Source organism: Anabas testudineus, chromosome 6, assembly GCF_900324465.2.
Source record: "Anabas testudineus chromosome 6, fAnaTes1.2, whole genome shotgun sequence".
Classification (NCBI taxonomy): Eukaryota; Metazoa; Chordata; class Actinopteri; order Anabantiformes; family Anabantidae; genus Anabas; species Anabas testudineus.
The window spans coordinates 18032693-18048976 of record NC_046615.1 but is presented as its reverse complement, the minus strand read 5'-3'; the positions used below and the strand labels follow the sequence as shown (position 1 = coordinate 18048976).

At 37.9% G+C, this 16284-nt stretch overlaps 1 protein-coding gene across 2 annotated transcripts in view; it reads right to left on the bottom strand.

Annotated features, from left to right (window-relative positions):
- Positions 1-5781: 5781 nt before the first annotated feature.
- shisal1b (shisa like 1b) overlaps positions 5782-16284 on the bottom strand; it is a 32421-nt gene continuing 21918 nt past the window's right edge. Inside the window, exons 4-5 of one of the 2 annotated variants that reach the window (XM_026366650.1) lie at positions 14529-14831; positions 5782-7888 (exon numbers count right to left, since the gene is read on the bottom strand). In XM_026366650.1, the coding sequence (XP_026222435.1) occupies position 7888; positions 14529-14831 (304 nt within the window). In that variant the 3' untranslated portion in view covers positions 5782-7887. Of the gene's footprint in view, positions 7889-14524; positions 14832-16284 lie in introns of those variants that run through there. The other variant, XM_026366648.1, reaches the window with a different exon arrangement.

The window sequence follows — 16284 nt, the reverse complement described above, 5'->3', positions numbered from 1 at the left end:
ATGACACCAGGATCCATGGTGGCTCCACCTTGCAACTTACAGGACTTGAAGGATACTGCTGACATCTCAGTGACAGATACCAGAAGACACTATCAGGGGTCCTGTGGAGTCTCTAGAGGGACCTAAACAACAATGGACAGGTTGTGGCTAAAAGAAATGTGATACAAGCGTGAAATTATGGACAAATTGCAAAAATAATAATAGTTAATTGTTGCTATTTCATCCTTTATTTACAAAATGTGTATTACCATTTTAATGTTTTACGTTAAAATTGTCCACTTGGGGCCTCCCTACACCAATTTGTCAAAAGCACTATTTTACAAAATGGCGGTTTTCTGTCTTTAAATCTAAAGTAGAAGAAGAAGAACAACAATATGGCGCTCTTTGGACGTTGGCCGCAAAATTTAGCGTTTTCCGCCATCTTGTTGCCAATTTCCTCCTCACCAAGATAAGATCCTATTAACTGGTCTGTTGACATTAACAACATGTTAGTTAGCTAAGTAGTTACACGAGGAAGTTCTATTAAAACTGGTTAAAGCTTGTCACTTGAATTGTGATGTTGCATAATTTTGGTTTAATAACTATGTGGTATGAAACCACTTGCTTTTTGTTGTTGTTGAAAATAATATTGTGCAGTATTTTGGCTTTAGGGGCATAAACACGCACACTGCTCATTTCAAACTCAAAGCAAAAGGTTTGTTTACTTGTTATTCTTCACAACAGTATATCAATTACATCTTTACTGTCCTCACGTTTTAGCTATTGCTTCCATAGCCACATAAATAGCTCACATAATTATAGTTATTTGCGGCTCACCATATACAAAATACAAGTAAACTGTATAAATAAATATTAACATAAAAATATTTTGTATGTATACTTCGAACACATGGTATGTTTGAATCAAAATGTGCCGGTGGTTCCCAAAATCATGTTTAGATCCCCATTTGACTGCATCAACAAATATTAATAATTATTATTAACCTGCCAATATTCTTGTATTTATTTATTTATTTATTTTTCATGTCTCCAATGGGACATCTTTGGATGTCTTGACTTATTTAAGTAGTAGTCCATACCCAAAAATAGTCAGGGCATTTTTGCATGAGGCATGATTTAAATGCTTATCCAAATAGATTATTATATTATATTTAATGATTATTCTTTTGATTAATTCATTGATTGAGCAGTTGTAGGTCTAGACACCTGTAGAGAGGGACTAAATCAATCACAACAAGATAATAAAAAAGACAGGAAATGCAAGATAAAAAAAATCTGATGATGATCCAATTAATATTACAATGAAAATCAATTGTGTATATATATATGTAAGTGAAAATAGAGCAATTGTTAGCATCAACTTGCCTTTTGTATAGGCGTCTCTGGTTTGACTTAACACTATGGAAACTTTAGTGTCAAAGAGGGACAGTATGTCAGTTGTGTTGTGTGAAACTATTTTGGGTGCGCAGCTTGACTGTGGTTCTATGTGACAGTGACCTCTTTCTCTCTCCCCCACTGCTCACTATGGTGGGTTTGGTTTGGTGGCACCGTCCGGATCAGGAGCAGCAGAGCAGCAGAGTGAGTCAGGACCACAGCTCTCAGTAAGTTCAGCACAATCACCTTGTAAATCGTAGAAAGAAAACAGAAAACGAGCCTGACGTGATTCACCACAATAGTGCTGTATGTAGTGCGTATGTTACGTTGTCAATGGTTTTACCAGAAATTCTATCATGTTTATTAAAGTAGGCGGTTTAGGTCTATCTGAAAACCTAGAGCTCCAGTACAGAGTTTTATTACATACACAGAGGTTGAGTCAGTAACTGAGTTCATAGCAAAAGATACGATGCTGCTCAGTACCTTTACCAATCCTGGCATTATGGCTTTGAATAAATTTTGCATTTGTGTTTACACAAACTTGCTTTGTACTTCTTTGTCATGTTGTCGAGATAATTTTTTAATTGCATATATCAACTCTGGGAAACAGTGATGGGTATTTTTCTCTAGATCCTGATATTATCTTGACCAGATGATTACATTATATAGAAAAAAAATTGCGTATCCTGTTACTTTGCAGAAGTTAGGTGTGGTCAGCCACTGCAGTGATACTCAAACACTCACTATAGCTAATTTAAATGGATGCCTTTAATGGTAACATTAATATCTTCTTCCAGTGGATTTGAGTGTGGTGTGGTTCCACAGAAGACCCAGCAAGACCAAGCCTAATGGAGTTTTAATAGATAAATGTTGGCAGGATGGATCTCAGGCTCCTTAATACCAGCAGGATGTGGAAATTCAGACAATGGTTTTTAAATGGTGATCGATGGCAGCACTTGGTTTCATATGCATACGTAGGAAGATTGGTGGTTACTGGCACACAAGAAGGATGTGGACATAAGGCCTTTTAGATAATAGTTTGTAAAACATTGTTTGCTTCATCATTCTCTTAAAGGCAGCTGGATAGTATAGTGGTAAGGTCACTGCCCTCCATGTGGGAGACTGGGGTTCAAATACTGAGTGTGGCCTATCTCCAGTAGGGGTCCTTAGGCAAGACCTCCTCACACTTACTCTGCCTTTGTACCTTGTAAGCCACTTTGTATACAAAGCGTCTACGCCAATGACTAAATGTGACAATTTGACAAACGGTCAAATTTGTACTTATTGGAGTTAGTCATCCCCCCTCTGATTTTCATTGCATTAGGGTCTGCTGCTGCTGGATGCTGTCATTCCCCCTGCACTCTGTCTCTCTGAATCTTTTTCTGTCAATAACGTGATTTTCCTCCGATCGTGACTTCAAAAATTTTGCTTGAGGTTTTCTGTCTCATTACTATGCCACAGATGCCCTGAAAGGGTTGATGATGATGCTGGTCCGTCTGTGCATTTTTCTTGTAGCCTGTTTCACCATTAATTCAGATTTCTGATCAGAATCTGTCTATTAGCCACGTTTGCAAGCATACCAATAATGTGTTTTGATGTTAGCTTACAGACATTCAAAAAGGCAGCAGGGCAATGTGATCAGAATCTGAAAGACTAAAACTGTTCTGACTGACAGATTAATAAAATTAAATCTAGAACAGAGTATGTATTCACAGTGAGGGAAGGGATGAGGTATATTAAAGAAGCCTTAGTGCAGAATTTGCATATGACATTTGCTGATAAGATGTAAACATGAACTAGTAATAATAATTTGAAATAGTTCCATGTTTTTCTTTGACATTCTGCCCTTAATTCTTCACTTCATAGTTTTTGTCTTAGATAACCCTCAGGCCTATCTGTTACTGTGACTGCAATTTAGACATGTGACGTGCTGAAAGTGATATTTAAGTCGTAAGATTTCTATTGTGAGTTTCATTGAAAAGTCATTCATGTCATGGAGAGGGGCTGAATTGGGGGTAAAAAAAATGAAGAAGCAGTTTGACGGCAGAACCTGGGGAGGATGATGGACAGAGGTGGATGTGGGTAGGATAAAGTAGAAGTCAGCTCATTAGTAAAGCTCAAAGAGACGTTGACATTGTGGTAACAAACTTATTGGTTGCTGGGGGACTTTGATGCAAGCAAGGAGCAGCAGGTGTCTGATTTGATAAGAGGTGTTGAGGTCTGACACATCCCGTTGCTGTCTGTCTTTTGCTTGAGTTTTTTACCACCACCTCTCTGCTTTAATGATGTTTCCATGTTGGTCATCTTTGGATGCGAGTCTGTCAGCTTCAAAAGGTCATTTCTTTGAGGGGGGATGAATCATGTCACAGTGTATTGATTGACCACAAAAAAAAACGCACATTCAGAGTCTTATATAGCCCACTCACTGACAAAACAGAGTAAAAGGTTATCATTTAAGTCTAAATACTACTCACTACCTCAGTAATGTGAAGGTAAGTATATAAGTATAGTTTTTCTTTTAGTTTTACAACCTGGAATCAGTGCTGTCTATGGGAGAGTTGTTCTCATAATGTCTTCAAATGGTGGGGCTTTCTTTCTTTTCTTTTCTTTTTTTTTTTGTGCGGCTACTAAAATTCTTTAATTATCATAACAATAATATCAAAGCTAAGTAAGTCTACACTGATGACTTTTTTCTGGACATACAGCTTTAGCCTTATATAACATTCAGTATGTAGTGATATGCTATAGTTAGAAAAAAACTAAATCATGAACATGGATTATGAAATTGAGAGCACGGCTTAACCAGTTACTACAGAACCAATATAGTACAGGCAAACTGAATAATGTCAGAACATCAGGCTTGTAAATATCACATTACAAGCCTTACTGCTTGGTCACTGACGTGCATGCACAACAAAACATGGGCTCATTCTTAAAAACACAACTTTATTATTGCCGCTGCTGATCTTTTATCTTTTTTTATTTCAATTATTTACTTGACTGTATTATTCATCGATGTGTTATTGTATTGTGAATGCGTACTAACTTGGCTTTGGGATTTCTTGTAATATCCAAAGCACTATAAAGGCCTTACATGAAAAAAAAAAAAAAAAAAAAGAAGAACTAGACACTGAGGGATTTAAACACACTGGAAAAGATAAAACTTTATTTCTCCCTGTCGTGACAATACAAATTCAACAAGTGCAATAACAATCCAACTAAAAACTGTACTAAACATTCTATCTGGTAGTAAATACATAGACAGAACGTGATGCACATTATCTTTACTACCACACCCTGAAAGTGAGGTATCAACCGCTACAAAGCTTCTGTGTACAGGTGGGTATTCAACTGTAAGGCAACTGTTACCATGACAACCTGGAGAGACTGAAACAGATGTGAGCTCCCTTCTTCCCATCGTTAGTTTTGTTTTTCTTATTTATTTTATTTTTTTTTTTTATTTGGGAAGAGGGTTGAGCTGATACAATTCTACAGTACCACATCACATCAGGCCAGAGTAAAGACTGTTTTTCAACAAAACCGAAAACATCACAAAACCGAGTTGTAACACTTTAAGAAACGGGGGAAGGATTGCTCATATATCTCTTGAAGGAATCACTTTCAACCCTGCTACCGCTTGTTAGAGGCAAAATGAAGCATTTTTTTTTTTTTTTATTATTATTCCCTGGGTGTGTCTGTTACTTTATTAGTGATAAGAATAGACATAGTCTTATTACAGATCAGATCAGACAGCTGAGACCCCTGAAAAAATTTCCCACTTATCCAGCACTGGGGACTAATGAAATCCCCTTTGTGCTTCTGCACTGTTATAACTTCTCTTCCCTTTTTGCTGCCACTGTTCACACTCTGGGAATAAACTACAGCTACAGAGGGAGAGCAAGAGAGTGTAATTTTGAACCACTGCAGTTCTCTGGGGCCAATTATTTCACTTGAACACATCCACTTTCTCTGCCCCTGAAAGGAATGGCATGAGCCTGCTGGGGCGCACATGCAATTAAACTTTAGCCATCGAAATGGGAATTAACTTGCTCTAACAGCTCAGCAAATTTGAATATTATTGCTGATAACTGAGAATGACATCGGTGGGCCCAGCTTACAGTACTTGGCCATAGGTCTGTTAGGCTCCACTTAAACTTCATGAAACAGAGAGGATAAATATGATGGTTATACCTACGTTTCGTGGCTAAATCATTTCTGTCTGCACATTCCTGTGTTGAACTGGACTCTAATAGTGATCAATGCAACTGTCTGTTAGTTTTTAGTAAGGACTTTGCAGTATGTCTACTCTGCGCAGACCAGACATTCTGTGCACATACATGATTGGCAGCTGCCAGATTACCAATTACAGATGCAAGATTGGTTCACACACGTCTCTTCTACTGTACCTACCTTATGTCTATCTGGACTTTACACTGTGTCACTCATATGCATTCTGGCACCAGCTGCATCGTTTGATCTCACAAACAACCGCATTTTAAAAGATGATTTTCTCAGTAGTTAAATCCGATTTGAGTATAATGTTAAAGATATTCTTTAGATTGTTGTGACTGTAGAGCTGAAACACTTGATCATGTAATGTATGTAGTAGTCAAGTAACAGACAATTGTGCAGCTTTTTTAGTAATTTGCTTATTTTTAAGCAAAAATGGCAAAACATTCAAGCAGTTCAGATGCAAAAATAGTTTTCTTTACTTTGTCTTATGTGATTGTTAATTGAATCTTGGACTGTTGGTTGGACAAAAAGAATAAATAGAGGATATCACCAAATCATTCTTCACAGGCTAAATGATAATTGAGACAGTAATTGGCAGGCTAACCTGTAATAAAGTTCATCTTTAGTTGAGGCCCAAGAGCAATATATTTTGATAAGTTTATTGTTTTAGTAATGTTCAAAATGTGATTTTATCATTTCTTCTGCTAAATAAAACTAAATGCCAGTGAAAATGCAATTTGAAAATTGTCACTATTTTTGACAAATGATTAATTGAGAAATAATAATTGGCAGATTAGTAAAAAAGTAATAATTAGTTGCAGCCCTAAAGTTAAAGTTTTCCTTTAAAAAGTGATGATTAATTTCACTTTTTACCCTTACAAAGCTGACACAGATATGGTTGGAGACCTTTATCGATATGAATTCATTATCCAGACACACTGTATGTCCGTTCATTGACTTCACCTTCTTATTAAGTGGAAACCTCTGTGATACACCTCAGTGATTACCCAGTGCTCATTTGGCTGGCCCCTCTGACTTTTACATACCATGTCATCCTTCTGATTAAGCTACTGTACATTATTGCTGACATTGAAAGGGGGGTTTAATGTATTTTCTGTTATGGCTAATCACTTACAATTGTCTATTACCAATATGGGATATAGAGTGCTTCCTGTAAAAGAACCTAATGGATATTCATTTGCATCATATTGCTAATGGAGCTGTTTTTCAGGCAGCTCTGGTAATGAGGAAGGGCAAAAAAGTCATTGAATGAGGTTACTCTGAGTCACACACTAACTTTATATGTAATAGTCTCAAATGGGCTTATAGGCTTATAGGCAAGTGTTAAGGTTATGTTTAACTTAGCATAAAGCTCTTTGCTGCTGTGAAGGCATCCCTGATCCTCAGTATTGTTTTGGGTAAAATAACTTACCAGTCAACATCCCTTTCTTAACTGTTTATAAACCAGCGAGAAGTTTTGCTTGCCTAATGTGAAATCTTTAAATCTACAGCAGTTTTATTGTATGGCATTGTGTCCTTGTCAGACATATTACAATATAGAGAAATCACTTGTTTTGCAGATAGCAGACCAACAACATTTTATACAAGATACTATCTTTCAACATGTCTGCAACAGAATTTTGTGTCTGGTTTTAATAAGTAACAAAAACATTTTACTCTAAGTGAGATGCTCAGCATCAACCTAAGCTGTTACATGTTCCGAATGTTAACCACTCATATATTTCTCTGACTAGTTCACATAAATAAATCACCAAATAGATAACCCACAACTGTGTCTAACTGCTACTGAACACAAACTGACACAGCAGTGTATTGAACATTTTAAATCTAGAAAGATGAGCTTTTTTCAAAAACACATAAGCCTCCTCGCTTGTGAGTACAGTTTATCCAATTCAGCTTGGATGTGTTTGAGATACTCCCGGACCTGGCAGCCATTTCAGGGGATCACTGAACACCTGTGAGCAGTTGAATTTCTCTGTTGCTCCTCTGCTGTGGCAGCAGAAGTATGGTCCTCTGTTATCTCACAGCCTTTGTTCAGCTGGCTTTCTAAATGCCATGTGGGCCTGCTTCTGTCAGTTCATGGGTGTTTTGTGCTCATCTGAAAGGGGCAGTAGTCACTTCTAACTACTTCGGTATGGCTAGCCCAGCAGTGGTGTTTGTGTCTGTGGTCCAGGAAGGGTGGTCTATGGAGCGTCTCCTCTGTACCGTGTAAGGGAACAAGGTGTTGCTACTCTTCAGTTTGTCCACCTGCACCATCATTCTGCTCAAAAATAGAAAGACAAGAAAATGAGCATCAATGTTTATTCCTCACCATAAAAATCAGTTTATTGGTTTTTCAGAAGGTTTTATTTGACTTTTTTTTATTACTTCAAAGGGATGGTTTAGTAATTTCTGTTTTTTGTGGTTCTGGGTATTTATGCTTTTAGCAATAGTGAAGACTAGCCGTAAATGAGTGAGGGATTTAACAAATATCCCTGGTACAATGCAAACTGGGGACATCGTGGTTCATGGTTGTAACCCATGGGGATGCACTGGGCATATGTGGGCGTAGTGATAATGCAATCTCTGTACAAGGGTGGTCTCTCTTATTATATTCTGTGACCAGTGTCGGTGTGGTCCTTTTTTTTTTTCTGGAACACTGGTGACAGGAAAAAGTCAGAGATCAGGTGCATACACAGTACATGGACACAAAAACTTTGCATGCAGCATGTTTCACACAAAAACTAGTATTTATGAAAAACTACTGAATGTACACTGAGAAGGTGCACACCTCATGCAGTCATTGCTTACAGGCGGTTTTCTTTAGGCAGTCGTGGGTGGATGAAGTGAAGATGGGGAAAAAAAGAAGGTGAAGAAATCTAAATCTGTTTACATCCATTTATGGCTAACTTTGAGTGGAGGCTTTGCAACCACAATTTTAGTAGGAAATTTACACAGTTCTCAACTGTCAGTGAGCACAGAAATAGGATCTGGCAAATTATGATGTTCATGTTGTTCATTTGTTACTACAGACTAATCTAATTGAGTGAGAAAATAACACAGGTTAAGAGACAATAATAATTTGTAACCATTAATGCTAACTAATAATAGCTAAACCATGCCATTTATCTCCATAACTAGTGGCCAGGGCTGAACAATAAATTGTGTGGCATTTAATATTGTCTTTTTCATAAATTAGGTCCTTCGGGAGCTTTGAGAAAGAACTGTATCAGCTTCTAACAAAGTGACAATCAGTGAGTCAGTTGATGTTGGGCCTATTTGAGGAAACAGTTGGAGGTTGCACCAGTAGATACAAAACAACCTAGTAGTGTTTTTTTAAATTCTGGAGGTTTGTTTTGTGGTGTTGCGTTGTGTGATCACTACCTTAACCAGACGTGGTCAGCAAAAACACCCATTCTTGCCATGCAACTTTTTATCTAAAAGCAAAATGTGTCCATACGTTTTCCCTTTAACACTAGTGTTGTCTCTTACTTCCACTTTGGCACTTATAAGGATAGTGTCTGCGTCATTAGATTCCACTGAGTTACCACAGAGCTTGTTTGGAAATACCTCCTGGGTCCTATTGAACAACATGTCTTTTCACTGCATGTCTTAAATTTTCGAAGATCATAACATTGTGCTTCATGTTTCATGTTGATCTTTTAATACTAACATACTGACTTCAAAATCAGCCCAGAAAACACAAAGACCAATAAAGTGGGTCAGCTTTAGTTTTAAAAAAAGAAATCAGATTTACGGGAATATTTTACAAGTCTGTCATTCTTGTAAAGACTCTAAACTCAGCCCTCCTCTATGCGTCACATCCACTGCATTCATTTCTGCATTGTTAAAGGGAAAGTAACAACCTCATCCCCTTATTGATTTTTGTTTTTGTTTTTTTGCACCTTGTAGCGAGACTTTTTTTTTTTTTATCAGTGGACTGATGTGACATTAAAGCTTGTGCTCATTAACACGGGATGTTTTTGTGACTTGATGGTTATTCTATTGCAAGAGAAAATGACTATGCAAATAAATGTGTGACAGAACTAATAAAACATTGCAAAAAGCACAAAATTAGCACCAAAAGTATTCAGCAACCCACTTTGCTCTAGGCAATGCCAAAAGTAACTTGCAGAGAGCTAAACCTATTCTCCGTCTCTCCCCCGTTAGCCTGCAGCACAACTCTGGGCCTGGCTTCCTTTGTAGCATGTATGATGTTAATTAACTCACACCACATGGAGAGTGTTGCTTTAATTGGACAAGGTCTTGGCATGCTGCTCAGTGGACAGACAGGCCAGGAATAATTTCATAATGTACATTTCTATTATTACCTCAGAAAACCAATCAGTGAGTTCAAAGATCGATGTGAATATGCAGACAGAGCAGGCTTTAAATGTACTCTGGAAAAAAAAGCAATGTTGTTTCAGCTTCCTGAGTAGAGCAGCGTGTGACAGTGTCATTTCCTCACCAGACAGACAAACTGGTAGGTGTCTAAGTGCTGGCATTGGGGATGATTACTTATGACCACATTGATGTTACAGACTGAATGAGTGATGGAGACTGCATTTACTAGACTGGGTGATAACGCTGAGTCACTGAGGCCTAACTGTAAGAGGCAGTGTTACGGTTGCTGGTGAGTCAGATATATGCTGAATGAGTCGACATATGCCACCTCATATTTACCACTCCATCCACTGCTAAGCTCAGCTGGCCCCATAAGCTACCAACCTTAACGTGATACTGGAATAGATGGTGGATACTGGCATGAGGTGCTTTTGCAACCTTGTGCCAAGTGATTTATGAATTGCCAATGACAAGTTCTGGTTCATGTGCAGTGGTGTCATTTGATGTTGCCCAACATCTAATTTCTCCTACTTTTATCTGACATTTCTGGCTGGTTCCAAGCACACATTAAACCAACACTGAGTCATGTATTTTTAACTTTGCCACCAAACATGAGAAAATGAGCAGCCTGTTTTTTTTTTTTTTTTTATCTTCATTGCACAGCTATTTTTGCACAGTAAATCTTGATCAGTGCTGACTAAAGATAAATGTAATTCATTCAAAATATGCAGTAATGGCAGGCTGAAATGACAGCAACAGATCAAACAGCAGGCCCACTACACAAGGAATGTAAAATAAGTGATTAATATAAAATTTTTGCACTGCCACCTCCTTCAAACCCCTCTCTTCTGGTGTTAACATATGTTCCTCTCAGTGTAATGTGCTAGTGGCCACCAGTGGACAACGAATCTGGGTTTTAATGCTAATGAGTACTTTATGGTCATTGGAGCAAGAGCTTTCAGGAACTGTTAAGTTTATTAACACTTAAGACTTGCAAGAGAGCACTTCTAAGAAGTAATTTGTCTTTTTCTGTGGCAGTGGTTTTCAATAGTTGATGTCTGATGTCCCACCACAGCCATGTCAGATAGTCAGGAGTGTCAGAAGTACCCCTTCCTTGTCACCTCATGTATAAGGTTTAAAGTTGTTACTTTGAATGGATTTTAAACTGGATGTGTAAAGTATTAGACTCACAATGTAAATTACCCTTATTTGATTTGTTCCAGGGAGTTGAATGAGGAGCTCAATACCACTGTGATGTCTGAAGAGATGTTACTGGAGCCAGGAGCTGGTTAGCTTAGCTTAAAGACTGGAAACAGGAAAATATGGCTTACTAGGCTTAAAGGTAAACAAAGATTCCTACCAGCACCTTTTACGATCGCTAATTATTATTTTATGTACTAATATTAAATTATATACATGTGGATATACTGTTACAAGAGGTTTTTTAGGTTTCTTAAAATTTACATTTGTGCTACCGCTGTTTTTTATTAAGATAAAGGGGATATCTTCAACCATAATGTTGGTAACTAAATCTAATCTATGGACATTTCTGTTGTTTTGAAAAGTGTTAAATGGCTTTCGTTCATCTTAATCTTCATTAATTAAACCTTTTTCCTTTTCAAGTTTTGCTCCTATGCTCTATAAAGTACAGCGTAACACTGACAGCAGGCCGTGCATTGATTTTTCTCCAGTCTCAAAGTCCAAAATGCTGTAAGTCCCGTAAATATTGCATTTGTATGGTTATAGCTGGTACATCAGTTTAACAGTTATTGCGTATTTGTAGAAATTCAATTTTTATTTTCTTTGCTACTCCCTGTGGTAGTAGGAATATAGTATATAAAGTAGTCTTAATAGACATCAATTGCAAATTAGATTGACTTGGATGAGTATAATAAGTACAAACTGGCTCCCTCTTGTAGCTGTGGTTGTTGTAGTTGTGGAGATGTGCATGTGTAGAGTGTCTTTGACTGCACTGGTAACTAATTCTGCTGGATTCCTTGGTTGCTGTGCGACTGGGTCGTTTTTAGATGCTGCTGCCCCAGTTGTGGGACTTGACCCCGTCTCTGTTTGTTTACATTTGGCCAACAGATGTTCAACTAAGTGCACCCAGTTTTCTAAGCCATTACCCTGCATCCTCTCTGGGGATAAAGATCTGTACCCCTGCAAATAAACCATGGGCCATTTGATGACGCACTGCATGAGCAACTGTGGATCACATACAGTATCAGTCATTATATCTACCTATACAGTAAAGACAAAAAATGTAGGCTTTATCTGGATTGTGGGACTTGTTCAACTATGTGAAACATCAAACATGTTATTCTAATGTTGTCCCAGAAAATGCTTGTGACTGAATATAGCTCCCAGCATCTGTCTTTTTTTTTTTTTACCAATGTGAGTGATTCTCCAAGGATATTTTTAGCTCATTGTAAATGCTGTCCTGTTTATTAAGAAGTGGTTGCTCTTTTTATAGCAGAAGATGTTGCATGAGATTATCCCACACCACTATTCATCCAGAAGCAGTTCCGATCACCCATTATTAGAATGAATAATCATGGACTAAGCATGCTCTCTTTTTATGGCCCACTTTGTCACTGAGCATTCTGCTGAAGTTTAAAACACCTTCTATAGTTATCCTCTTGTTTAAAGCTGGAGGGATGGCAGTACAGGTCAACTGCGCCAGTCAATGATTGATGAGTCCTGTCATACTGAACTGACTTCTTATCTAATGAGGAGGCTCCATGGATATGTCCAGTGTTAGTTAACCATGTTTCCACCAGCAGAGCAGCCCCAGGATCCCTCTGCAGCATCCCAGCTCCTCTATCTGTGGCTAGACTACTTCTCAAAGCCATTTGTCAAACCTCTGCACACATTAAATTATCATGACCCGAGAGAGATGTCTAACTCTAGCGAGAGACTCTGAACCCCAGTCAGACAGATAGGGTGCACAGTGTCTGAGAGGGGGAGCTGAATGAAAAATTGACTGCACAAAAATGTAGGTTTGTTCAGACTGTGCTTATCATCTCAAATGTTTTAACAGTGACATAGAGACAAACATACCGTGAGACTCCTGTGAATAAGAAACTAAAAGGGCAGCAGATGGTGTTTTGTCCCAGAAATGTGAAGTTTACTATTGAGAGTCGAATCATTTGTGATAAATATGATTTAGGCTCTCCTGGTGTGCAGTGAAGCTTTCCCATTATTCTGTTTTTTTCTAATCATTAATATTAACTACTCCCTAATCAGCTGGTCAGACTTAAAACCAAGAAAATTTCTCTTTTTAAAAAAGAAGTGCAGCTATTTCGAGATGAAAGACAAATACAGATTAGATGATTTGCAGAAAATTATGCATTACTGGGTGGAGGGGCTCCTAAAACATTTATAAAGTCTGCATTCCTTAGTAAGAGAGAAACCATATATTGAAATAATTGAATTCTTTACCAATGAGTTGCTATGATTTTGAAAGAAGCAGAATTTGTAGTATCACTAGCTGGTATTAATCATGTGCATGCGTTTTTGCATATGTGTGCTGGCCACACTCTTAATAAGAAACTCACGTATACAAGCAGGCTGATGTTTGAGCGTCCTCCCATTTGGTTTGGGAAAAGTGTGCTCTAATTTGTCCTTCCAGACACACAGTTTTTCTGTCATGTAACACAACAGAGAGTACTAAGAATACCAGACAGATGAGGCTCAGGAAGAAACTTTAGTAACTGTGTTTATCTCTTAAAGGGACCATTGAATTTGTTTCTAAGCAAATGTTTCATTCATTGGTTTTGCAAACAACAACAGTCTCTGCACTGCAATATGCCTATAAGAGTAGAACAAATTGCATTCCATAATATCTATCCATAATAAAAGACACCTTACTGTATCGCAGAAGTTATGCGAAATATATTCTTAGTATCCTAAAAGAAAGTTAGCATGTAGCTACAAAAGTCTCTGCACTGTTTTGGATGGAAACTATATGTATTTCACAATATAAACACAATATGTTTGCATTTAAAATTAAAAGTTCAGCAGTATTAGTTACTTAGTAAATTGACATTAATACACAAGAGTTTTAAAATAATTATTTTATGGAAAGGTTCCATTTATTTGGTGTGAAAACTGGCAACTATATTGGATTAATCCGTGACCACTCCAAAGTCGCGGCACCAGGATGTTATTTTGTTGTTCACATTCTGCCAACATGGTGTAAATGAAGAATTAAGCAATCAGTGCTGAGAAGTAGAAATGACTGAAAAAGTACCCAGCTGGCTGTTTAGATATTTAACTAAACTGAGTTGAACATAGTGAAGCTACACAAGACGAAAGACAGCAATCAAACAGACATAAAACAGCTTACACACAACTTAGTTTGTGTGTCATATTAATAACAATAATAAACTGATGTAGGCTAAATTCCATCCGTCTCTACCAGCTGCCTATCATGTGTAAATTATTATTTGCAGACTGCCTCCTCTCCTATGGAGACATTGCCATGAAGATATCAGCTGTATGTTATGTTATAATATGTTAATTAAATTTATTTTATTCATTTATTTTGTTTATTGCATCATGTGACAGTGACTCACCATGCGGTGGATGTGTTGTAGGGCAGGAGAGTGGGGCTGTGGCTCTCTCCTCGGAGGCTGTGTCGAGGCTGGTAGTGGCTGGGGACCATGGGCTGGGCTTGAGCCTGGACTTCGCTCTCCTCTGGCATTGACTTGTGCCACTGACTTCGAGCCTTCTTCAGCCAGCGTCCTCCCAGACCCCATTTCTCCAGGTAGACTCGACACAACTCGTAGTTTATGGCTGAGTAGTAGAGGAAGTCCAGGGCCAGCAGTACCATGACAAAGAAGCCATAGATCCACACGCCAACCAGGGCTGTATAATTACTGCAACAGACAGAAGGATATTAACAGAGTATCTAGGATGATTAACACTCTGCACATCGTCAGAGCTGCTATCCAGAAACCCTTAAGCTTAGTCCTTAACTCCCAACAGCTACAATAGAGCTGCCAGGTGTTAATGTTTGCTGTTCATGTGGCAAGACCAAGACATTCATCAAATCCTCCCTTGACAAAAACCCTAAATATATTATGGGAAAAAAAACCCATCTGTTCCATTTGCTGCTTTTTAAATAGTTCTTAAATCTGGCAAATGATTTCATTAGCACATGAGACTTTTTAATCCATTTAATTTAGGTTGCCTCTGAAAATCTCCTAGTTTTCACCTCTCATAAATTTTCTTAATGTATTACATGATCCAGCTGGATTTAAGTGGGGCACATTTGAACTTTCTTTTAGTCCACCCACATCCATAAAGTCGAACAAGGTAAATGAGAAGAAATGGTTTCCTGAGAAGTTTCGCTTGTAGCATTTGCTCAAAAAGAAATACTAAATATGTCTGATAGTGATGTTTCTCTTCATATGACACTGATGACAGTAAGATAATGTCACATTAATTGAGAATGATACAGCCCTACCTTGATGCTATTCAGAATAAAAACTATTACTCTGACATTAAGAGATGGGGATGATACAGGATAGTGCTTCAAAATTGGGATTTATGTAAATCACGTGAATTTATTGTCTGTAATTGATGTGGCCTTGGGGATATTAATCAGAATTGTTGATCTAAAATTGGACATCTCAGCTGCTCTGTTAAATACGGCAGGTGGATACTACTACTGCAATCAAATCTACATGTACTCCTAAATACATTTAGCTCCTCACCTCCTGAGTGACTTGAGGGAGCCAATGTGGGACCATTTCTGAGTTGACCTGAGTATAAGCAAACAGTATGTGCACAGTCCTTGGAGGGCTTTATCATGTCTACACAGCTAAAACAAATGTTATTCAATATTTAACACAGCTTTCCCGGAGAAGGAAAGCATACAGAATTGATTATCTGCCAGATGTTTTCTTGTTTTGTTTTTTAAAATATGTTCTCTGATGACATTATTTTTACCTACTTTGAAACTACAGTATGTAGAAAGACTGTGAACTGCAGAAATTTTAAACTAATGCAATTTTCACAGTGTCTTTGTGACTACAGATTAGAATTAGAGTTTATGAGTTTATGTGACTTGGCCATATTAAACCTGCAGTTATTTTCTCTTGAGCCAGGATGAAAGAGTGGCCCAACAGGCCACCTGACATTAAAATTAAATATCATGACCAACTGCAGGGCAATGTGAACTGTCCGAGATAGAGGCATGCTGGGAGGGCATTATTCCAGAGAGCTATGGTTTTGTCACCCAAAGCCCCCACTCAGAGCTCCCTCTGAACATTGTTCTGTGTCCTTCACCCAGTGTAAACCTACTTAAAATGAAACAAGAGCGTTTCA